The 26,705-nt window shown below is 42.3% G+C and overlaps 1 protein-coding gene across 1 annotated transcript in view; it reads left to right on the top strand.

The window, feature by feature from the left end:
* Positions 1-26,705, top strand: part of MAPKAPK5 (MAPK activated protein kinase 5) — a 142,549-nt gene that overhangs the window by 65,100 nt on the left and 50,744 nt on the right. Inside the window, exons 4-7 of the mRNA XM_073626073.1 lie at positions 14,905-15,002; positions 18,608-18,716; positions 20,392-20,481; positions 21,200-21,295. Of these exons, the coding sequence (XP_073482174.1) occupies positions 14,905-15,002; positions 18,608-18,716; positions 20,392-20,481; positions 21,200-21,295 (393 nt within the window). The remainder of the gene's footprint in view (positions 1-14,904; positions 15,003-18,607; positions 18,717-20,391; positions 20,482-21,199; positions 21,296-26,705) is intronic.

Raw genomic sequence — 26,705 nt, 5'->3', positions numbered from 1 at the left:
TGTGGCAAGGACAAAAGATCCTCTTGCATGCGGGACGCATGCATTGGTGATTCCGTGGCATCAGTTCTCACTGATTTACGTATTCCCGCCTATTCTGCTACTACCACGACTCCTTCGCAGGATCAGGCAGGAAAGGAAGTCGGTACTTCTGGTGGCCCCCGCTTGGCCCAGAAGGACTTGGTATGCAGAAATAGTAAGGATGACGGTGGGTTCCCCGTGGACCCTACCGGTACGCCCAGACCTGTTATCTCAAGGTCCAGTGTTCCATCCTGCCTTACAAACGCTAAATTTGACGGTTTGGCTATTGAGACCCACGTTCTGAAGAGTCGTGGGCTCTCAGGTCCTGTCATATCTACCTTGATTAATGCAAGGAAGCCAGCTTCCAGGATGATTTATCATAGAGTCTGGAAAGCTTATGTATCCTGGTGTGAATCCAGAGGTTGGCATCCCAGGAAATATGTCATAGGTAGAATTCTTGATTTTCTACAATTAGGATTAGAGATGAAGCTGGCCTTGAGTACCATCAAGGGCCAGGTCTCTGCTTTATCAGTATTATTTCAGCGGCCACTTGCTTCGCATTCTTTGGTCCGAAGCTTTATGCAGGGGGTGATGCGTCTTAATCCTCCGGTTAAAGCGCCCCTAAACCCCTGGGACTTGAACTTCCTGGCTGTGTTACAGAAACAGCCTTTTGAACCAATAAGTCAGATTCCTTTGGTCTTGTTGACAAGGAAGTTAATTTTTCTGGTGGCCATCTCTTCTGCTAGAAGAGTTTCAGAATTAGCAGCCCTTTCCTGTAAGGAGCCTTATTTGATTATACACAAGGATAGAGTGGTACTGCGCCCTCATCCTAGTTTTTTACCAAAGGTGGTTTCTGATTTTCATTTAAACCAAGACATTGTTCTGCCTTCCTTTTTTCCAGATCCCTGTTCTCCAGAAGAGAGATCTCTACATTCATTGGATATAGTAAGAGCAGTTAAGGCCTATCTCAGGGCAACTGCTCAGATCCGCAAGACGGATGTTTTGTTTGTGCTGCCAGAGGGTCCCAATAGAGGACAGGCAGCGTCAAAAGCTACCATTTCTAAATGGATTTGACAATTGATCATTCAAGCTTACGGTTTGAAACAGAAGATTCCTCCGTTTCAGATCAGGGCACATTCCACAAGGGCTATTGGTGCTTTTTGGGCAGTGCATCACCGGGCCTCTATGGCTCAAATCTGCAAGGCCGCAACCTGGTCTTCAGTTCATACATTCACCAGATTCTATCAGGTGGATGTGAGAAGGCATGAGGAATATCGCCTTTGGGCGTAGTGTGCTGCAGGCAGTGGTACAGGGTCCTCAGGTCTGATTGCACCCTACTTGGTCGTGGTCCCCCCCCCTCAGGTAGCATTGCTCTGGGACATCCCATCAGTAATTACTGTGGCTCTGTGTCCCATGATGTTCGAGAAAGAAAATAGGATTTTTTAAAACAGCTTACCTGTAAAATCCTTTTCTTTCGAAGGACATCACGGGACACAGAGGTCCCACCCCTCTTCTAATACACTATATTGCTTGGCTACAAAACTGAGGTATCCCTGCAAGGGGGGGAGGGATTATATAGGGGGTTGAACTTCCTGATACGGCGTGCCAGTGTCCAATCACCAGTGATACCCTATATAACCTATCAGTAATTACTGTGGCTCTGTGTCCCGTGATGTCCTTCGAAAGAAAAGGATTTTACAGGTAAGCTGTTTTAAAAAATCCTATTTTCTTTCTTTCCATGCTATGGTTAAAAGTGGGTGTGGCTGCTGCCTTCCCCCAAAAGCTCCACTAAGTGGAGTTGGTGAAAAAAGTGTAAGGGAAGGGAGGGGGGGGGGAGGGTTTAATTGGCGCTACCTAAATCTAGTAAGTGTTTGTGTTGACAAAATTTTAATAAACCATCTAATAACGTGTGTTGTCTCTTTAAATACAAACCACATAATCATTTTTGGTGTTAAATCCTATAAGTGCTCAATTATAAATGATACTCCATTTACACTCCTAAATAGAAAATTCCATAAACCAAAATTTGCACAAATAATATGTAACCTTATAACAAAGTGTGCTTATTATGCAAAATGTGTCAATAGAAATATATTACAATCCATATAACCCGGAGTAGGCTCCGTGTAAAAAATGTGTATGTATACAAAAATTCTCTGGTGTAAACAAAAATCACAGTTCGTAGTGACTTGTGCCAGGATCAACAAAATATCATGGTGAAAAGTTTGAGTGAATTCCACACTTGCTCCCCTCTCGGTTCCACACTCACCAGAAACAAGCAGGGTTGTCTCTGGTCTTTTATTGTAATGACTCCTCCTCCTTGATAGGTTTGGTCATTGGGTACACTCACATATGAGTGGATGGAAAAAATGTTTTTCTCATAGAGCGAATCCGTTAAAAATTTGTTAATTCAAATCAAGGATTTTTAAAAACGCACTTTCAATAGTGCTGCGGGGTCAGTACAAATGCTACAGCAGTAGATCTGGGACGTTCCACAGACTGAGAACTCCAAAACTGGAAATTAAGCGATGGCGCTCCAAGCTCCGCCTTACGTGTTTCATCATACAGCCGTCCTCAGAAGCGCTGCCATCTTATTTCGCTTATAATATTCTACTTGATCAGGCTGGATGTCTTACATTTCCACTAAATCCATTATTGTGGGACATCTTCTGTGGCTCATTTGTTGATAACTTTCAGGGTGCCATCTTGCAGACATCTCTGGTTTGATGTGTCTGTCGTGTCTATATTACTTTACTTCATTCTACATTCAAAGTGAAGATAACTTGGTATACAGGTCTGATTTTTACCAGCTGACTAAGGACCAGTGTTCCTGGAGTTACAGCTCATATATGTAGCACCCCCATGATCCCCAGAGGCATTGGAGGGACCTATAGTGGCAGGGTGGGCTGACATTTAACCCAGGGCTGAGTCTATGGCTAAAAATGGGGACTTGTAAAAACAATCGGTGTCAGTCACTTTATGTGTTTTTTATAAAGATTTTTTTGCTCATCACACGAGGAAAGAGGACTAGGGGCTGCAGCTATCCAGAGCAATGCTTACAGACTTCAGATCCCTATCCAACTTCCACAGTGCAAATGACCTTAAGGCTCCATTCACATTAGCATGTCTCCAAAGTCGCACGATTTATAGTGCGACTTTGATACAACTGTTGGTGCGTCTTTGATGCATCAAAGTAATGCAGGCACCTTTTCTAAGCCGCACCTATTTTAACAGGTGCCATTGGAAAGAATGCATCAGACCCTGAGACAAGAACAATATACTGCAGCTGGGGTGGGACAACTTTTCGATTGGGTGGCTCCGATTTTAGTCCTGCCTAGGGCAGCACAAAACCAAAATACACCACTGACAGGATCGGCACAGCACAGTGCAGCCGCCCCAGTTCCCAGGCAGGAACACCAGGGGCCATGAGTGACAGGAGGATTTGAGCAGCAACGGCTGCAGTTACTAAGTGTGTGTGACAGGGTACATTGGGCCCCCCCTTTCCTCGGGGCCCCTGTCCCTTGCAGACACCTGCATCCAATATGATGCACCACTGGGTATGCTACTATGACAGGGAGCCACATGGGCACCCTGGAGCTAGGGGCTCACTGATGCTACGCCCATGGAGCCCACTGTGCTCCCATACACACTGTAGCTATTGAGGATTCCTGTTAGAAGGGACTGCCCATGCTTTCTGCTTCTCCCCCGCCACCGTTATCTGTGCTGTCATTGGTTGCTAGGACTGCCAGCACCTAAGCAACCAATGATATGCTTTCCCAGCACATACAGCAGGATACAACTTCTCATGTGCTGAGGGAACATTATGATCCAAAGAGGGACTCCCGATTTAAGGACTTAAGGGAGATTCTGATCGAAGGTGGGATTCTGATCTAAAGGGGGTCTCCTGATCTAAGGGTGTCTCTAATCTAAGGTGGGCCCCCTTTATAGGGGAATATTCTGATCCACTAGGAGGGACTCTAAACTAAGGAGGATTTCTGATCTAAAGAGGAGCCTTCATCTAATTGTGTCCACTGACATCAATTTTGGGAGTGATTGCATCCACTGACACCAATGTCTCGACTGTTATTGTGCCCACTGATCACAATTTTGGGGGCTATTATTGCATCCACTGACACCAATGTCGTAGGCTTTTACTGTGTCTACGGAGGCCAATGTCGTAGGCGATTATTGTGCCACCGACACCATGCCGTGGGCTATTATTGTACCACTGACACCAATGTTGGGGTTTACTCACCAACAAGGGGAAGCCGGGGTACGGGGAGATGCTGCTCTAAAGTGGAACTCTTGTGTAGGGGAGGATTCTGATCCACTAGGGGACTGTTAATCCGAGAGAAGATTATGATCTAAAAGGGGGCTTCATATTCAAGACAGGACTCTGATCTAAACAGGGACTTTGGATCTATGGTTGGATTCTGATTATTACAAAATGTATGGCTGAAATTGCACTGCACAGACATCGCACTGGATGTGATAAAAGTGTATATACCTCACGCCAAAAATTCATGTGAAAAATTAAATAAAAGCTGCTAACCCCCAAACTGGGTGAGAAATCCAGTGCAAATGAGAGAATGTGTATGCTGGGGGGCGCTAAGTCTATATTTACTGTTAGCTGTAATGTATAAAAATGTGAAACCCAACAGCAAATTTTTAAATATACATCAATGTGCTATACAAAAAAGCTATATGTATATAATATTACGTGCAAATAAAACATATTAGAAAGGGATAACATCCATGCCGTTTGAGCATGTATTGGAAAATAATGTCATTTGTGAAAAAAACAAAATAGAAAAAGTCCACATGTGATTTCAAAAGGTTAGAGAAATAAACCAAATAGGTGACTCTTCTGCTGATTAGATGAACAACCTTCACCAACAGTGTTATACACCCAAAGTGCTCTGTGTATGGATGTCCGCTTACCAGAAGTTGTTGACCTTTTTAATTAAAAAAAGATCAAATGGGCTTTTAGCAAGAAATGACTTGCTGTAATGATATGGATAAGCCGTGCTGGGTAGCCTTTTCCTCTCCCCCGGTAGAGTATCAGGAAATATGTATAAGGATACAAGAAGTGTAATCCCATTTATTAATAAAAACAATTAAAAACAAAAAGCCAAATGGCTGCTTACATATCGAGGTGCCTTCACCAGTCAACAAGGCTGTACCGCTCCTAAGGGGCTAGAAGCTCCGCTCTGCGCGTGGTGACTGGCGTGCGATTCCACCATCAGCCGCCGACAACCACAGGAGCCGTAATTGGAAATTGAGAAATTGCGTAACCAGACACACCTCTTTACTTCCAGTTCCTCCTCCGAGAAAACTATATCGGTCAAATTTAAAATGCCTGCATTTAATTGTCTCGCTTTCTTTTTCTTTCTGCCGCTCCCTCTTCTGCCTCTTTTTCTAAATATTCTTTGGGGTATTGTGGTACAGTGGGTGGGATCCTGTAAGGCTCCTTCCACCCCCTTGATCCCCCCCCCCCATTGGTAGCGATTCTGGTAAGATGATGACCTACCTCTAAAGTTGCCCCTGTAATGTCCCCGTGGGGTCTGGGTGGATAGGGGTTGGGGCCTTGCCTATAATATTGGTAGTTAGGGTCCGGTGATCTATTATCCAATGGTACATACCTATTATAAGTGGGTATTGTGTAAGGTGCTGGATGAGAATAGGGGTTGGTATTGGTATTAGGAGTAGGATGAGTGTAGATGTTCCTTGTTGTTATTGGTGGGTTTACCTATATGTTTTTTATTAGGGGTCTGTGAGTTATTTGTAAATCCCTTAGCCAATTGGGCCACTACATTATGTACCTCTACTTCCCTTTCTACTGATGATTCTTTGGAGTTACCTGAATTGGGTCCTTCCTGCCATTTGTACACCTAATTATCTTCATAATCCTTGACATCCCTCTGATATTTTTTTAATTTTTGTTTTGATTTCTCCATCATACTTGGATAGATGGGTTTGTAAATTCTGAGCTCTGTCCTCATATTCTTTAGTACCCATGAATGGCTTCATTTTTTCTTTTGAGTTCTGCTATTTTACTATCCAAAATTTTATTTTTGATTTGCCGTCTCCTAATCATTACCTGCATGAGATTTTGTTCACATGCGTTGAAAAACTGGAACCATTCATCTAATAATGTGGGATCCTCTAATCCATCGTTTGGATTGATATCCCAACGCAATCTCCTGGGGGTGAGGTTTTATTTCAAAAGAAGCTACATCCCACCATGATCTGATCTGCTTTTCCATATCAAATTGGAGTTGTTTAAAACTCCTTTCTAGATCTATGTTGGGACTAGGGCCCTGTTGGAAAATTTCTTCTATGTCTATCTGATGCCCTTGCAGAAAATTAAAGACATCCATGACTGCGTTGGTGCAAGTTCAAAAAAATTTTGTTTGTGGTACCATCACAGGATAGAAAGGCAGCCTGGGAGAGGAGGAGGAGCCGGATGTGGGTGGGGTCGGGTCAGAGCTGAGCCTGGGCTGCTGGGTGTCCCTCACACCATGATGCCTGCTAAAACAGGCCCGTGGACCATGCACTAGTCTCTGGCCGCCCCCCCCCCCCCCCCTTCACCCCTGTCCGAACGGTGTTGTCGGTTCCGGCGGTCTCAGCTCCCGGTCTCTCGTCCTTGGGCTCCAACGGAGGAGGGTGGAAACGGGGGGAGCGGTGCCCTGACTCCTTAGTTACAGCGGCCGCTGCAGACAGGATTTTGGACGGCTCCACTGAACCTCCGCAAACGGGGGAGAGGAGGGGAGAGGAGAGGAGACATGCACGGTCCATTACCCATCAGAACCTAATGGGACGGCTCGCCGGGATCGAGGGGGAGAGGAGGGATTGAGAGTAGCAGAGAGTGATAACCCGATACAGAACCTGATACAGAAGCTTGATGGTAAAGTCAAAGAAATCGCATGGAACAGGCGCATGCCCTAGGAGAGAAGAAAGTGGGTAAGACTCTGGTTCTTTTAGCTGCCTGAAGATGGGTAAGTGATGCATTAAATCACTTGTTGCTAAAGTGCAAGGATACCTGCTCATATTGTGTCAGTTACTGCGACTTTCTACTTGCGACTATATCGCATCAAAGTAGCATCAAGTATAACATCATTCCCTACACTAATCTTGGTCTGCTGTTGTATTTAAGATGGCTAAGTGAGGCCTCGGACTATTTCCAACATTGCTAATCTGCCAAGCTGTATAGAAACATTGCCTTATATGTGTCTTGATATTGCCTTATTAGTATACGTGACTCTACCATAACAAGACTCCTCTCTCATATGAAACTATTTCATACTAATAAGCTGGTTTATATCGGTGCTGGGGGGTGGGTAAGGGACGCAAAGAAGTACTCTCAGTAGTGTCAATCTATATGGATACTGCACACTTCTGTTTGACCAGTACACCGCTGCACCTGCATATGCGACTTTGCTGCAACTTGAGATCACAAATACACAATATCTCACTATAACAATAGGCTGACTTATTCCTGTGTCGGAAGTTGGGTGTATGATATAGCGGACTAATCCCATTGATGTAAGCAGTATGGAAATAATCGCATTCTAGGGGACTGTCGTACTGATCCACATACAAAAGTGACTGTAGTATAATAATATATCGCTAAAATATAACACTATAAGTGGAGTAAATACTACGGTGCAACGAATTAAATATTTTGGGGGATCAAGGTAATCCCCAGTGCCATAGGGAAAGTCAGAAAACACACCACACATAATAGAGGAGGAACCACTAACCAGGTATAGGTAGAAAAAATGAGAGGAAGATCAACAAAAGGACCTGCAAATCCACCCAGAACAAGTGCAAGCCCGGGAACCATCAGAAAATATATGATGAATGAAAGTAACAAAGAAAGTAATTCAACAGGTGCAAAGAATAAAACGCCAGATCGAACGGCTAAAATGGGTACAAGAAAACAAATGGCGGAGATGGATTCAAGACCCCCCAGTAACGAGGTAGAAGTAGAAACTGCAGAAGAAATCCAGCAGGCAAACCAGCTCCCTACCAAGGGAGAAATCGCTGAAATGTTTGCGAAACTGGAGGCCTCAATCAGAGGTGAGATCAGCGCTGTAAATGAGAACATGAGCCACCTATTAACCAGAGTGGAGGAAGTTGAAACAACAGTGGACAAACAAGGAGAAGAAATAAGAAACTTGAGACAGCAGATAGAAGTGCTGCAGAAGGAACAGAGGTATATAAGGTACAAAATGGAAGACCAAGAAAATCGCAGCAGAAGAAAAAACCTCCGGATTAGAGGCTTCCCGGAAGCGCATGGTGAAAAAGAAAACCTACAGGAAAAAATGGAGGAAATTTTCAAAGATTTGAAGAGCCCTTGCAATATCAGCGGTAATTTTAAACCTAGACAGAGTCCATCGAATTAGGAAACCAGCCGAAATTAGGGGAGACACTCCGCGGGATGTAATAGTGCGATTCCATAGCTTCCGGGACAAAGAACAGATTAGCATGAATTTAAGGAGAAACCCACAGGTGAAGTACGGTGAAACAAATTTACACATCTTCCAGGACCTAGCCGCAGAAACTCTAAGCAGAAGAAGAATTTTGAAGCCATTACTAGCTGCCTTAAAGGCGAACGAGGTCCAATACTCCTGGGGCTTCCCTGCCAATCTTACTGGACGTAAGGACGGCCGAAAGGCGGTGCTGAGATTTCCGGAGGAGACCCAGAATTTCTGCGATCGACTTGGAATCCCAGTAATGGAGATCCCGGGGTGGTGGGAGAAAAGCGGAAGTCAGGAACACTTAGGGGACCCTGTCACTTGGAAACCAATACTAATGACAAAAGAACACAGGGACTGAAAGAGGCCTCGAATGTTAAAAGTGATTGAAAATGGATTTGTCTTTCTCTCTCTCTCTCTCTCTCTTCCCTCTTTGTTTCTCTCTCTATACGATCTATTGTCGGTGGGGGCGGGGGGGGGGGGTGGGTGGAGGGTGTGTGGGAGGGATGGCTGGGATTACACCCAGGGGGTAGCTCTTGGCCAGACTAGACCCTCCTCTGAGCTCAACCTCTGGGGAGTAAACCGTGTGGCCAGGTGGAGTGGGTAGGCCAGGGTTTCTTTTTTCTTCATTCAGGGGGCTCATGTGGCACCCCAATACTCCCCCCAACTTGATGGGAAAGGGGAAAAGGCGAGGGGCTGGGCGGGAGGGATTTGGGGGGAGGGAGGTGGGTGGGCAGGAGGGGGGGGGGATGGGGGGGGGGAGGGTACACGGGTGGAGAGGGAGGAGGGGGGTTGAGGGAGGGGGGGTGGGGGGGTTAAGGGTAGGACGAGATCAATCCAATCCTTGGTGGATCCGACTATTCAGCCAGGAGGGGCTACGTAAAGGTGTAAATGGGGCTAAAATAACAGGATGGCTGGGATAAATATAGTCACATATAATGTGAGGGGCATCAACTCCCCCATAAAATGTGCGAACATAATGGGAGAATTGAGATCCCTGAAAGCAGAGGTGGTCCTCCTTCAGGAGACCCACCTATACCTAGGCAAAAGCAAGAGAATAGCTACAAGCGAGTTTCCGTACTGGATCTATGGAGACTCCCCGATAAGAGGGGCAAAAGGAGTGGCGATTGGTTTTGCAAAGGGAGTTGGGTTCACAATAGAGGAGAGAGTAATTGACCCGGAGGGTCGCTTCTTGTTCATAAGAGGTAGCTTGAAAGGGATGGAATGTTCCCTGGCAAATATCTACTGCCCAAATAATAACCAAGCAAGGTTCCTAGTGGGAATCTTGGCAAAGTTTGAAACCTTTAAGAGAGGTAGGGCCATTATCGCAGGAGACTTCAATATATGTTTAGAGCCAGGTAAAGACAGTACGTCGCGTGCTCGGGGGTCCGAAGGCAAGTGGATGAAAAAACTCAGGAAAAAACTGCGTCATCAGCAGCTGGTAGATATATGGAGGATGCAACATCAGAACATAAGAGATTATACCTTCTATTCCCCCGTTCACGCGACATACTCTAGGCTGGACTTATTCTTCGTGGAGCATCGCTATGTGGAAGAGGTTGAGGGTACAAGCATAGGGCCAATGACGTTCTCGGACCACGCCCCGGTTAGCCTACAAATAAAATTAAGCAAGCATGAAACACGGAGCAGTAGCTGGATACTAAATGAGGACCTCCTACATGATGAAAAGATAGACAAACTTATTAAAGAAGAACTAGAATTTTACTTTAAAGTTAATACCGCTGAGGAAACATCAGAAACTATGGTCTGGGAGGCCCACAAAGCCTATATCAGAGGGATCATGATTAAGGCGGGGGTAGAGAAAAAGAGAAGCCAGGGAGAGACCTTTCGCATGCTTCAGGAGGAAATCATTAAATTAGAGCAACATCATAAGAAAAAGGGGGATAGCGAAACACTGGCAAAACTATTTAGGAGCAGGGAGGCTATACGGCAGTTAATTGAACAGGAAAATAGGAAGAAGTATAACCTTGTTAAAAAAGAAAGGTATGTAGGCAGTAACCGACCTGGTAGACTCCTGGCAAAGATATTAAGTAAAAAAAAAAATAGCAAATATATCGACAAGATAAGATCTAGAACAAACGAGATCCAATATAGGGATCCAGATATTGCAAGGACGTTCCAAGAATTCTACAGTGAGCTTTATTCCATAAATAGAAATGTAACAACTAAGGAGAGGGAACAAAAACAAGCGAAGATCAAAAATTACCTAAGTGAAGTGGGAATGACTAAATTATCGGAAAATGAGCATACCACACTGGAGTCCCCTATTACAGAGATTGAAGTTAGAAAGGCAATTAGAGAAACACAAGTAGGTAAGAGCCCAGGACCGGATGGGTTGACAGTGCTTTATTATAAAAAATACCAAGACTATCTAATCCCTAAACTGTGTGCCTATATGAACGACATAGGAGACAAGGGGGAAATGAGCAGAGAAGCCCTGGCAGCCAATATTACGGTTATTCAAAAAGAGGATAAGGATGCGACAGTTTGTTCAAACTATAGGCCTATTTCCCTACTAAATGTGGATACTAAATTATTCGCAAAAGTGATTGCGAGCAGAATGAAGCAGGTAATAGAGAAGATCATACATCCGGACCAGGTGGGGTTTATTAGAGGTAGACAGGGACGGGATAACAGCATCAAAACCCTCCTAGTAGCCCAGGAAATCAAAAAGAGCGGAGTCCCAGGTCTACTTCTATCCATAGACGCTGAAAAAGCGTTTGATAGAGTAGACTGGGACTTCATGATGAGTACGCTCGAGGAGGTAGGCTGTGGGGAGAGGATGTGTAAATGGATTAGGGCCTTATACTCAAGACCATCGGCAAGAGTGAAAATAAATGGGACCTTCTCGGACCCAATCGACATGTACAATGGTACAAGGCAGGGGTGTCCAATCTCCCCCATGCTCTTCCTGTTGACGTTAGAACCCCTTCTATTAAGGATAAGACAGAATAGGGATATTAGTGGGGTCGTAATAGGGAATATGGAATACAAACTGGCCGCCTTTGCAGATGACATCCTGCTGTATATAACCCAGCCAAGGATATCCCTACCAAATATCATGGCTAACCTAGTAGAATACGGAAAGTTATCAAATTTCAAAGTAAACCCAACTAAATCTGAAGCACTTGAGATAAACCACTTCAAGGAGAGTGACCACTCCTACCAAAAACACTTCCCCTTTGTGTGGGGGAAAAAAGAACTGAATTATCTGGGGGTCAAAATCACTACATCAACCGAAACGCTATACCAAGCGACCTTTATAGCACTGTTAAACGAGGTAAAAGCTGAATTGAGTAGAATTCATCTGGGTCAACTATCCTGGGCGGGAAGAATCAACATATATAAAATGGTTATACTGCCGAAAATAACTTATAAAATGCAAATGATACCAATAACACTCCCACATACATACCTCAGAAGGCTACACTTAATGTTTTCAAAATTTATTTGGAGGGGAAAGTCACCTAGATTAAAATTCTCACAATTGATTAATACTAAAGGTAAAGGGGGATGGGGAGCACCAGATATAAGGAAATATTACGAAGCTATCGCTATAGCCAGAGTGACTGAATGGGTCAAAAACATAGAAAAACAATGGGTAGTAATAGAAAATAAAATTAGTGACACTAAACTGGATAAGATTATATGGATTTCGCCTCAACAGAGAAAGTACAGCACTGAAACGCATGCAATCACTAAACACGCACTTAAGATATGGGACACCCTTCACAGAAAGGAACACTGGGAGTATAACTCACCCTTAATGCCACTTAAAGATTTAGAACAGTTTGCACCAGGGAAAGAGGAATGGTTTGGTAAATGGTTACTAGAAGAAAATATACAACTAAAAGACATAATGCATAGGGGTCGAATATGCTCATTCCAAGAGATGCAGGACAAAAGAGATATGTTAGTCATTAACCCCTGGCGCTATAGCCAATTAAAACACTATGTTGGTTCACTCCCACAGCCAATAAGATCGGTGGATAATTTAACACCACTAGAAAAAATATGCGTGGATAGAGAGGGGAGGGGGGGTTTCTCCCGGATATATAAAGTTCTAGTTGATTTAGAAAGGTTAGAAACCCCGGACTATATAGGGAAATGGGAAAAGGAGTTAGGGAGAAATCTTACAGATACGGAAGTCTCCCTGATCTTGAAAAGAGTCTCAGCCACTTCAGTTAATAGTAAACTCCTAGAATTAAATTTTAAATGCCTGACCAGAATGTACCTGACCCCCGATCGGGTGCATAAAATACATAGGGATAAGTCGCAATTTTGTTGGAGGGGCTGCTCAGAGATGGGGTCAATGGCCCATATCTGGTGGCTATGTCCGGAAATGAAAAGGTTTTGGGGCGAAGTAAGAAAATTTATCAAAGTGATAACAAACTTGGACGTCCCAAATGACCCTTGGATCTGTTTATTCCACATGAGTGATATGCCGACTAAAACATATCTCAGAACACTTTTGCCACATCTTATTGATGCAGCTAAGAGCTTAATCCCTAAGTATTGGCAAAGGAAAGAGAGGCCAAAGATGAGGGAATGGTTTAATAAAATTAATGAGATTCAGTGCTTGGAGTACCTAAGATTTAGGGAAGGGACAAAAATGGGGGCCTTTGAAATAAAATGGAAAGACTGGGAAAAATTTAAAGAATCTCCAAATGCGGTTGAGATGTGGTCTACATAAGTAGAGGAATGCAGAGGACTGGATGGATATGGTCTCGGGGGGGGGGGGGTGGGGGGGGGGGTAGGGGGTGGGAGGGGGGGATGGGTAAAAGGGAAGCATTAGCTATCGTTGGGATAATTATGTATCCTCTTTTGTTTTGTAATATACTAAATTGGAGTACCAAGCAAATGTAAAGCCACGATGATGTGACGATAAGATGGGAAAGAAATTTTTTGAATTTTAATATTTGAAAAATCTTTTCCCGGGAGAAACCTTCAAGCTGAAGTGGCAAAAAAAAAAAAAAAAAAAAAAAAAAAAAAAAAATTTTGTTTGTAATTTTGGAACCCAAGTGATAAAAGTGTATATACCTTGCGCCAAAAATTCATGTGAAAAATTAAATAAAAGCTGCTAACCCCCAGGCGTGCCTGGTTACGCAATTTCTCGATTTCCAATTCCGGTTCCTGTGGTTGTCGGCGGCTGATGGTGGAATCGCAGGCCAGTCACCACGCGCAGAGCGGAGCTCCTAGCCCCTTATGAGCGGTACAGCCTCAGTGCCGGGCGAAGGCACCCCGATATGTAAGCAGACATTTGGCTTTTTGTTTTTAATTGTTTTTATTAATAAATGGGATTACACTATTGTAGCCCTTCTTGTATCCTTATGCATATTTCCTGATACTCTACCGGGGGAGAGGAAAAGGCTACCCAGCACGGCTTATCCATATCATTACAGCAAGTCATTTCTTGCTAAAAACCCATTTGATCTTTTTTTTAATTAAAAAGGTCAACAACTTCTGGTAAGCGGACATCCATACACAGAGCACTTTGTGTGTGTATAACACTGTTGGTGAAGGTTGTTCATCTAATCAGCGGAAGAGTCACCTATTTGGTTTATTTCTCTAACCTTTTGAACTCACATGAGGACTTCTATTTTGTTTTTTTCACAAATGACATTATTTTCCAATACATGCTCAAACGGCATGGATGTTATCCCTTTCTAATATGTTTTATTTGCACATAATATTATATACATATAGTTTTTTTGTATAGCACATTGATGTATATTTAAAAAATTGCTGTTGGGTTTCACATTTTTATACATTACAGCTAACAGTAAATATAGACTTAGCGCCCCCCACCATACACATTCTCTCATCACACTGGATGTGCACAGGAACGCAGTGTGACACCTGTGTGACTCGCATGAGGTGTTTGCATCGCAAAAATGTGAACCCAGGCTACTACTTGGCACATTCACGTTACTGTGGTAATCCTTGGCTGCTTTTGACTGTGGATCTTTCAGATCTCACTTAATGTATATTGCTGGCACTAAGCCAGGTTAAAGTACGTCATGAGTTTTCACAGTTCTCCCAATGGGGTTTTGTATCGAGGTTTCAAAGCGAATGTCTTCAAAATATGTTCCTGTAACACTTTTTTGCCTTATAATCACGTGGTGCTTTTCCTTTAATTTACCACTTGTTTATATAAAATTTGTGTGTGTATGTATGTATGTGTGTGTGTGTGTGTGTGTGTATGTATATATATATATATATATATATATATATATATATATATATATATATATATATATATATATATATATATAATTTTGTGTGTGTATATATATGTATGTGTGTGTGTGTGTATGTATATATATATATATATATATATATATCTCCTTACCATATACCTTTGCTTTTTTTTTTTTCCTTGAAGGTACGGTTACATATGCTGTGTGCAGCACATTCAAACATTGTACAAATCATCGATGTTTATGCGAATAGTGTACAGTTTCCCCACGAATCTAGTCCAAGGTAAGACATTTCTGCTAAATTTAGTTTCTTTTCAACCAAAGTGAATAAATGAATGTTTTTTTTTATTTTTTTTATATGCTGCTTTCTTTTTCATTATATTTACTTTTATTCTTTTGCAGAAGGTTGAGCACCAATAATTTTGTCCTGTAGCTGTATGTAAGATTCCTCTCGTAGGATAACATAGTTTAAAAGTATTTTTCCGTGTGCATTACTTTGTTGCTGTAAAGTTGTTTCTTTTCCAGTTTGTCTTGTTACAATTACCACTCTAATAAGTTTCTGAATTCCATTTGCTGGACAGATCTCTACTATTTTATTAATCATTCTTTTGTGCTAGCTATATTTTCAGATACAATACTGATCTGAGTGTTTAGTTTTAGTCATCTATTTAGCACAAATTGTTACAAAATATATATTTTTTTTTTATCTGTCCCTCTTCTGCCAGGTATAATGCAGGGTATTAGTGTAACCCTCTTGTTCAATGACTTGAGGCAGTCAAAATTATGGAAAATTATGTGCTTAAAAATATACTTGTGTTAACATTTATTTCATGCTTACACCTAACTAGCCTTAAAACTGTTGTCCTAACACCTATGCTAACTAACTTTTGTAAGAAAGAAGTATATACTTGCGTATTTTTAGGCTGCTCTGGTCTGGTCACATGTTCTCCCATGTGTCAATCAGTGGTGGCAGCAGGTGAGAGGAGAGAGCACTCCGAAAAAGGCTAGTAGAGCCTAGAGCAGGGATATGCAATTAGTGGACCTCCAGCTGTTGCAAAACTACAAGTCCCATCATGCCTCTGCCTCTGGGTGTCATCCTTGTGGCTGTCAGTCTTGCTATGCCTCATGGGACTTGTAGTTCTGCAACAGCTGGAGGTCTGCAAATTGCATATCCCTGGCCTAGAGCATTGATATCACCCATTGTCTTTAATGGCCCATCCCTTATCAGTGCTCCCTCCTCTCTTCTGAAGCTACACTGGTAGATACAGGGGAGCCGAATCATGTGACTGGAGGGAGCCTGAAAATAGGTAAGTAAATACATCTTCTTTTAACCAGATTAGTTAGCGTAGGTGTTAGGAGGATGGAAGGGACAGTTTTAAGGCTAGTTAGGTGTCAGCAGAAATTTCACTTAAAATCCTTTGTTAAAGATTTCTTGATATTTTTTAATGTGCCTTTGTTTAAACAAGCCTTAAGGAAGTATAAAGTCTCCTAGTAAACTACTCCCTATTTAATGCTGGGTACACACAGGAAGTTTTTCTTTTTTTCGTTCAACCCAACGGGCAAGGTACTAACATATCAGATATTAGTGTGACAATATGCCCACTGAGCTATTGTGTTCTAACACGGGGACTGCTCCCACCCCCCCAGAATACAGTGACCAGCTTTGGCTGCCAGCGCTGATCAGATGCTAATTTTCCAGCATGCCCATTCTACAGAAGCCGGTTGTAGAGCTGTACACATGGGCCAAAAGTTGGTTGGTTCCTGACAAACTGACCATTTTCGGCCTGTGTGTACCCAGCTTAAGTCATTTAAAATAAGTCTCTGAATGCGAGCAAAAACTTTTTTCAAGCTTTAAATAGTGTGGGGAAGGGTTGTAAAGTCTCTCAGGTATTGTTGGGTTTGTCTCCTTTGGGTGGATTTCCTTCACTTCTTTTAGTGTTACTGAGACAGTAATAGCAGGTTCAACAGCAGGTTCAGCAGGAACAGGCGAAGTTTCGAACCATTAATGGGTAGGCTTAATGTACCAAGTTGATTGGTCTATCAACTTGGTTACAACCAGCCTGCTGGATTCTCTTGTGATTATCGCTAGCAGCTGCTATAGCCGCTAGCAATAATCACTGTCGTCTTCCGGGGGGGGGGGGTGGTTTCCCCTGTCCGAACCACACTCCCACCAGGAGAAGACAATTGCTTGGCAGGAGGGATTCCCCTGTCAGCACTGTTTGTGGTGATGGAAAATCGTGCGAATTTCTTTCCTGCAACCTGAATTGGGAAGTGCTACAGACCAGCAGTTTCTGGGACAGGAATTTAAGAGCAAATCTTCCCAAAGAGGTCATAGACAGATGTTCAAACCCATTCTTATAATAGCTAAAATGCAGTGGTGGCTGTTGCTAAATTTTTTTTTGGGGGGGGGGGGCAGCTCACTAACCCGCTGCGCCACCCCTCGCAGGGAGACAGGCGGGAAGGCGGCGATTGCCGCAAGCACCCCCATGCCCCTCACCCCCCCGTCGTTAGACGGATGAGAAGGCGGCGGCCATCCACTGCCACCCAAGCCCCCCCCCCCCCCCCAGCGGGAGACGGACCTCACCTTAGGATGCAGGGGGTAGGAAGAGCCAGGCCATTGCTTCTTCTCCCGGCTGAACAGGGCCAATCGGGTCTTGGGACCCGCTTCCTGATTGGCCGGGAGGAGAATCAGGAAGACGATAGCGAATATTGTTTCGCTATTGTCACACAACTGGGTGGGCTCAGGGCGCAGTGCACTGCCCCCTTCAGCCCACCACTTTTTTTAAGCCAATTAAAGCCTCAGGAATCTATTGAAATCCATGCATCCGGTGCCCTGCATGTTGATTAGGGGCCGGATCATGGATTAGGTGGGCAGTGCCCCTTATGGATGGGCCGCCACTGCTAAATCTATTGGAATGTTTGGCTAGATATGCAGAGTATTCTTTATCAGACTTGCTGTAATACCTTTTGTTTGTCAGCCAGGATTTTATTTGGGTTACTAGAGGGGATTTGTTAATCTAACAATGGGTCTTTGAATGAAGGATGGTCTATATACAGCAACCATTCAGATTCCAGAAGAAGGAAGGTTCTAATTGGTTTCTGTGGGCAACACCTGTAGCTCTACCTATAGATCATTCATAACTGATGTTCACTTTCTTTATCTATTTAACGCAACAAGTATAGTCAATAAACCATTCTTAAACCTGTAGTAAATATTGTAGCGTTTGTATTCTAAATGGTGACCATATATAATAGTTGTTTACTTCATGTAAAATTTTGTGACAGCTTTGTTCAATAATTTAGAGTTGGCACATAATGGAGGTGGCCATTTTAGCTAGAATATACAGGTTATCACTTCACAAACAGCTAGCGGTATTACTAGGCCATGTTCTTATGCTATTGGTCCCTGATAATTCTGTAACAGTTGTACTACACACACACATATACCTCATTAAATGTATGGTACCAAAACACTTGTTGTAATCAAATAGTTTGCCTGACCTTTTTTCATTGTCCAAACACATTTATTGGCTCCTTAATGTCCTTCTTTGCAGCTGTTGCTGTTTTATACAGCTTTACAAATGGTTACCTCCAGTAGCTTTCCAGATTTAACAGGCTAATATAGTGAAACCCTGCTTTCATACATATTGTATTAAATAACGTTAGTATATGATACAATGGCAGGAGGATTGATTTTAACACTGCTGGAAGAGAAGTGCCAGTGCTGTCAATCTGGGGCACAACCTTCACCAAAACCAAACAGCGTTCTGTCAAGGCAGCAAATGGGGGAAAACTAAGGCAAGGTTGCGCCTTCTGTTGACCAGCATCAGCATTGACTGCATACTCACTGATAATTGACACACTCTTTAAATTAACACTTTTGAACAGGGCACGGCTCCTATTTGTTATGGAGATGATGGAGGGGGGCGAGCTGTTTCACAGAATCAGCCAGCACCGGCACTTCACTGAGAAGCAAGCCAGCCAAGTAACAAAGCAGGCAAGTTCCAGAATTTCCACCAGCAGTCTTGCAATGAACAATAAGGGTTGAAAGAATAGAGGGACCTAGGCTCTCACTTATCTTATTGCCTGCTTTGTTATAATGATCACATGCTATGTACGCCACCACTTGGAGGAATGTTTACTTTCAGCCAGAGTACGCTCCTACTGGGTGTATAAATAATGCGTACTCTGCTTTATGGGCCTGCGGTGGACTGAAAGCCTTACCTGGGTTAAATCCAGTGTACATTTCCGAAATTGTATAAATGTGTCTGTTAATTGGTATATAAAGAAATATAAAAGTAATTTGATGGAAAGCCCAGCTATTTGATTCTTCTTTTTTTTTTTTTTTTTTTTTATGCAGATGTAAAGGATTATATTTAATGGGTCTCCACATAAAAGCTTCTCCAGGAAGCCTTAAAACATGTTAGTGGTTACATTGTCCATTGTTGCTATGGGACACAGGCATACCCTGCCATCTACTACTTTGGTGTTTTCAATTGCTTGTGGAGCATTGAGGATATATAGGATAATTTACATCTCCTTAACGTGTGTTAAAGGGAATCTATAGTCTTTTTTTTTTTTTTTTTTTTTTTTATTTTCTTCTATTTTTTTTTTTTAAGTGCTTTAAATACAAATGACTGTGATCATCTGGATCTGAATAGTCTTAGTATTGTGTGCTGTGGTTTTAAACATATTGCTTCTACTGTAGGTATTGATTGTAATTTTGGCCGCTTTCATGTACATGTATATTTGTTCATTACATATACAGGCTTTGCAGCATCATAGTGCTGCAAAGTGAGCCTACCCAGACTGATTGAAGTCAGTATTTGTATCCTCCCTATGCTAGCAATTCAATACAATGCTGAATAGACTGTTTGATTTTCAGATGTTAAAGTGGAACTGCAAGTCAAAGTTAAGAGTCACAATCTGACTGCGTGTGTGTATACATAGACGAACAACCAAACAAATGTTTTCTTTGCATGTACTCCACTGTCGTAAATTCCATCCCTCTTCCCTGATGACGCCTCCATGTGCATTCGGCATAATGGAATCAGTTTGTATGGTAAAATTCTACTATTGCCGTATGCAATTTATCAAGTAGTGTGACACCTCTACAAATGGACTGCTCTTATGCATCTTGCCTTTGTGAAATAGAGTGTGTGACATGGAAAGGAGTATAGGTTTCCTGCAGGTGGAACTCTGAATGTTACTCATCATTCAGAACTCCTTAATGGGGCAACTCAGGGCCAGTGGCCATATGTGCAGCAATAGGGTGCATTCTACGATTCTTTTAGGAATTACTGAAGTGTAAGTACCAGCATCTCAGTAAATTTAGGCTTACCTTTTCACATTATCATTATTACCCTAAACCAGTGATGGTGAACCAGTTGTTTTGGAACTACATTTCCCATGATGCTCCACTACACTGTGCATGAGCTTCATGGGAAATGTAGTTCCAAAACATCTGGGGTGCCAAGGTTTGCCATCACTGCCCTAAACGTATACTTGCTGAAAGTACGCTATCATTTTCTTTTATCTAATAGAGTGCAGACTAGCAGTCTAGCATGTATTTAATAACCTATATATTGACACAGCTCCTCTTGTTATCTGAGATACAACTGTAGGGGTGAAATGCTCCTTGTGCTGACTTGTGTTTTTTTTTTTTCTTACAGATTGCTTTGGCTCTACAGTATTGTCACTCATTAAACATTGCACACAGAGATCTGAAACCAGAGAATTTGCTCTTTAAGGATAACTCCTTGGTAAGACTGTTATAATCCTTTTGTGCAGTAGGCGGTTTTCTCTCACTAATTACAGCGCTAGATTATATATTTAAGGACTGCATGTTTGCAAATACAGGCTCTGCATTTACTCACAAACTCCTGCTCCAACAGTCAGCCTGCTTTCTACTGCTGTAATGTTTTTGGTACCTTTTCTACTCTTGGCAAGTTAAAGTGGATGTAAACCACATATACCCAGTGAAGTGAACAGCCTCAGATGATACACAGGGATAAAACAAATCTCCCTACATAAGCTTTACATGCATATCTGCTGTTTTCAGCTTTATATAGTCTTTAGCAAGTGCAGATTGTGCTAGAGATGTTCTCTTCCTGTTCAGCACTGGAAGTGAAGTCTGGGCATACAGCCAAGACAGCTGATTGGGGGAAAAGCACACATCCTCTCTCCACATAGGTAGAGATTTGCAGAGCTGTTCTGTGAATAGATCAGCTATCTGATAATCTATTTATAGCAACCTCCATGGACACAAGATTTCAGGCTGGTTTTATCTTAGTTGACAGAAGTTATCATGCTGATAACAGAACTGAGCAGAAGAAAGCCACTTAGTGCTTTGAAGGGAGATAAGAAAACACCACAGATATATGTGCCCAGCTCAAATTTAATGAATCTGGTTTACATCCACCTTAAGCATCAAAATAATCAGATTTACATTGTATCTGTCTTTCCACATTTTTTTTTCAGGATGCTCCAGTCAAACTGTGTGATTTTGGGTTTGCAAAAATAGACCAAGGAGACCTAATGACACCACAGTTTACCCCCTACTATGTAGCTCCTCAGGTAATGGTTAAAATTTATTTTGAAGCATGTCACATAAGAAATTGACTCAATAAAGAGAACCAGTTATAATGGGATTATACATTTTCAGTCTTTTATCATAAGTATAATGGCTTGTATTTGAAATATTTTTATTGTCCTTTTATTTACCTTAATGTTTTCTAAGGATGTCCCAAAGCTATTGTGTGCATCCACAATATATTGGCAATTTCAACACCTTTTATGGAATCTACAGAAAATAGTTATTTGCTGTTACTGACCATCTCTTGCATTTTTGTTTAATTCAGTCAGTTCTGCAAGGTGATAAATTTTCATCAATATTTCAAATATTATTTAGCTTAAAAACAAAGTGGACCTGAATTTAAATAGCTAGGATATATTCTGGAAGTGTACATTGTGCCTAAGCAGTACCCTTTTCTTGGAATTTCTATCAAAAATTAGCAGTGCACTTCCTGGTGAGTGAATGGCCTACAGCCTCATGGCCGTATATCTGCAGTGTGAGATCTAAGGTACCACTGCTTCTGACTGCTCATCTCAGGAGATTATTCATGTGATATGGATATGTCTCTACTGCTCCTGCCCGGTGTTCTCCTTGCTGGAGGCTCTCACCTGAGGAAGCCATGCTCTACCGCTACCAAAATAGCCACCTCCACATGGATGGACAGTGCAAAAAAATAAAGGAATGGCAAGTCAGTAATGGGGAAAAGTTCAGCTGCAGGAAGACCACAGGCAACACCGGTGATTAGCCCTTTGTCCTTTTACCTGCCTTTTTTTAGGCCCAGCTTTTAGAGATCAGTTCGTTCTTAATGACAAAAAAAACCCCATTTGATTGCACAAGAGATTGTGAATAATAGGGATAAAATCTATTGGTCAGAATTGATCGTCCATTTATTTTGACAGTCAAACTTGAAATGATCCATCTAAACCATTCAATCCATTGATCTGTTACAAATTGTTGTATGCATGGCCTGCTTTAAAGGTGAGAGATCCCCTGAAGTCTGTTGCTCTGCCAACTGTCTGACCTCATGCTATCTTCTGTGTGTGCATAACAGGATCACATAACAGAGCACTGTTGTGAAAAGCAATGTAAAAATACAGAGCTGCATGTTTGATATTGCTATTACTTGGAAGCAGCACATTTTATTTTATTATTGAATTCAGACATTTGACTGGGAGGGAGCTTTTGGACCTCAAGGAGTGCCTGACTCTTGTCGGAGTCATCCTCGACGAAAAAAAAATGACAAATGATAATGTAACAATAAATGCTTAAACTCTTTCATAATCCCAATAGGGACTGCTTCTATTTGTCTGATTGCTGCCCCCCTTTACCAACAAAAATCTCTTGTTTGGTACAGGGTATGTTGAGAAGAGTCTGCAAACTCTTTGTTCAAAAAGTATAAACAGTCTCTCATTTCTCTTGTCTGGTGACCTGTTATATTTTGAAGCAGTTCTTCATAAAAAGCATGATTGAAGGCAGATCTTTAGTAAAATATTCTAGCATTGATTTCATTCTAGCTTTTTTTTCTGAATTAAACAAATGACACTATAGAGGCACTAACTTGACGCTAAGTTTCAGATTTCCCTAAAGCAGCATGATGTCTAAATACGGTGCTGCAGATAGCTGCACTGTTGTCTGAATTAGATAAACCTACAAGCAGTCCCAGTTCATTTCTGATTAGCCCATTTCATTTATCTGAGTACAGTGGTATGGAAATGCACAGAACTTGTGCCCATAGCACCTTACGTTTTAATTTTAGGTGCTGTTCAATCTCATTGCGGATGGAGAGAGGTATTTACTAACTAGCATTAGTTACATATTGGTTTGTGTGAGAAAAACGATTTTAACACAAGTAGGGTGAAATATATTGAATGTACACTCAGTACAGATGGAGAACTGTATAAATCTGTGTAAAGCTGTATAATCTGTTACTGTCGTTATTCTGTCATGTGGCTGCCGCTCCATTAAGGGCGCCGCCCACCTAATCCTTGCGTCCGGCCCCTAATCTACATGCAGGGTGCTGGACGCATGGATTTCTATGGGTTTTATTTTTTTTTTTTGGAAGCACGTGATTAGAGCCTGAGGCTCTAATTGGCTTCAAGAATGGGTGGGCTGGGGGGGGGGGGGGGGGTTGGGGGCCGAGAGCACTGCGCCCTGATCCCATCCAGTTGTGTGACAATAGCTAACTAATATTTGCTATTGTCTTCATGCTTCTCCTCCTGGCCAATCAGGAAGCATGTCCTGAGACCCGATTTGGCTGGTACTGGGGGAGGATGTACGGGGAGGCCTGGGAGATGGCCGTCCTCATCGGAGCGATCTTGCCCTGCATCGCTGTGCACACACACAAGCCAGAGTATGGACGGGGAGCCCGACCGTGTAAGTACCAACCATGGGGAGGGCGGGGTTGGGTGGTTTGTTTTCCATGCACCCCCCCATCTGGAGCACCAGTCACCACTGCACTAGAAAAAGCCATTAGGGCTACTTCATGGAATTGACAATTGATATAGTTGTCCTGCTGTGAGTTTAAAGGTGTAATAAGAAAAGGTCTGATATATATATTAAATACTGCAGGCAGCATATTTTAAAGTGGTTAAGGATAAGGAATGATATCAGATTGGTTCCAGTATTTTGTATGTTGCATATTCTACTTTTGTATTCCCACTACATCAATTGTATTCAGAAATCTGAGGCTGAGGACAGAAAGCAGGCTAGATTTTCAGGCAGGTTATGTGTCATCCTAGAGAATGTTGGAGATCTCTATGCCAAGCTTTAAGGCCACAGGGAAGACCCAACAGGACATTGACCCTAGCTATTTCCCTCCCCACAACAATGAAACATGTTTTGGTTGGAGTTTCTTCTTAATGTGTTCACCAGGTTTGTTTTACCTCAACAATAAAATCCTAATTGATTCCCTGATCTAGATGATAACCCTTCGGTTGAGTTGGAAAGAAAAAATTGGGGAAAGTGCCCCCAAAGAAAGTAGGTATTTATGCGACCCCAAATCAGAAGTCAAAGTTAAAACTTTAATGTTTTATTTGACTTGAAAAAATAATAAACACCACAAAAAAGTAGCAATCAATAACTTCCACCCATCACTTTAAAAATAACAACGTTGTTACTTAAAAACAAATACACAGGGCCCCAGACTCAAAATGACAAAGTTGCAGTTTTTTCCTGCATACCAACCTTATACTAAATGCGCCCATCATTTGCTCAATCCAAGCCTTCAGGATTATCTATATCAGTATCTAGATGATATGGAGGTGTGCATTTGTACTGAATCGTGATATAGCAACATGATGCTTAAGAGGAAAAATTGAGCCCAAGCAGCCGCAATAAAGGATTGCGGAGGACATCCAGCTGTAAACATTCCATTAATAAAGTGCACTGAGGATTCGCAGATGTCAGAAGTTAGATGTTGGCATTTACTACAGCATATCTCAGTTGAAGAGTTCATTAGGATGTATGACTGTAAAGAACTGTCAACAGCATCAAAGACCATGGTGGTGAGGCATAAGTGAAGCACTGAAACAACAGTGTTCTTGGGATGGTAATCTCACAGGGACGTTCGGGCCATAGACATTGCCGTGTTGTGATGCTATGGACTTAGTATGGAGCTCGGGATCATGCCCGGCATTTGCCAAATGTCCATCCAGTTCCGCGGCTAAATGTCCAAGATCTGTTCACCTAACAACGTGCACCTGAGTGAGACCAATATTGTTCTGTCTCAAGGAGCAGATAGCTAAACCTTCTTATCCCAGTAACTGTAGATACCATATTTCTTTGATCTCAGTTTTATTAGAACAAGCCAGGTGAAACTACAAAATAACAGAAATAGACCTCAATAAGTATAATATTGCATACAATACAGCATACATTGCATAAACAACGATATACATTACAAGATGGGATAGTAAAAACTTACTTTTTAAGTTCTCTAAGGGGTGATGGCAATAGATTGAGAAATACATGTGTTGATTCTTTCAATGTGTTGAAAAGAATAGTGACTGGTTCACTTCCTGCTAAGATTCTACCCAGAATTCCCTGCTTGCTGACAACTTCCTTAGTTACACATACAAATAAACAAAGAAACAGAACTGCAGCAATACCAAAAAGGAACACTAGATGGAGCCTGCACACCACATATGATTGTCTTACCTAAATTTACATTTGCATGTAAATTTAACACCACAGGTACAAATAACCAGTATAAAACATCTGGTGGACAGAACACTCCCCGCCGGACATCAAGTGATGTCACTGACAGAGTCCTCTGTAGAAAGCAACAGAATAAGTTCGGTCACTGGTCTCAAGAATACTTTAACCTCATTCTGTTGAAAGATCTTGACCTTGACCTTACGGACACGATTATCCTTGCTTGGCAGTACTTTGGTGATCAAACCTAAAGGCCACATATTCCTTAGTGCCTGGCAATCTTTCATGAGCACAACATCACCAGGTTTAAGATTAGGCTTTTCAGTGTGCCACTTTCTCCTTACTTGTAGAGTAGATATATATTGTTCCCTCCACCGGTTCCAGAAGGTATTGGCAAGGGTTTGTACTTATCTCCATTGACGTTTGTAAAGATCCTTCTCACAAAACTCTCCAGCTGGAGCACCAGCAACACTAGTCTTTTGCGTGAGTAACATGGCAGGTGTGAGGACCACTGGATCTTCAGAGTCACTCGAAATGGATGTCAAAGGTCTGGCGTTAATGATAGCTGTAACCTCTGCTATAAATGTCACTAAACATTCATGAGTAAGCCTTGCAGTTCCTACTTGTAGGAAGATAGAATCAAGAATTCTGTGGGCTATGCCTATCAGCCTCTCCCAAACACCTCCCATGTGAGAAGAGTGAGGTGGGTTGAAGATCCACGTGCAGTCTTGCTTACCCAAGTATCTTTCTACACTGAGAACGCTCAAGTTAGAAGGAATTTAAAGATCTTTTACTGCAGCACAAAGTTCCAGCCTGGGTATGGTGTGTTCAGGGAGTGGTGCAAGTTTTGCTTTCCCCATTACAAACCCTATGTGACATTGTCCTTTAGTGTCTATGGTTTTCAGGTAAGCTACAGCAGCAATTGCTTTAACAGAAGCATCTGAAAAAACACAACGTCTTTGCATCTGAACATTAATAGATGACAGAGCAGCATATGGTCATGGAATTTTAAGGTTGGATAGAGCTGTTAGTGAGTCCTTCCACTCTAGCCAGAAGTTCTTCCTGTCGGTGGGGAGCGGGTGGTCCCAATCTAGCGACTCACAGGTTAAGTCTCTAAGTAGTGCCTTACCCTGGATGGTGACAGGTGCTGCAAAGCCTAAGGGATCATACAGGCTGTTTATGGTAGACAGGACACCTCTACGGGTAAAGTGTTTTTCTTCTGTGTTTACTTGGAAAGTAAACGTGTCAGATCTTAAGTCC

Source organism: Aquarana catesbeiana, linkage group LG01 (assembly GCF_042186555.1).
Source record: "Aquarana catesbeiana isolate 2022-GZ linkage group LG01, ASM4218655v1, whole genome shotgun sequence".
Classification (NCBI taxonomy): domain Eukaryota; kingdom Metazoa; phylum Chordata; class Amphibia; order Anura; family Ranidae; genus Aquarana; species Aquarana catesbeiana.
This window is presented reverse-complemented; position numbering and strand designations above follow the sequence as displayed.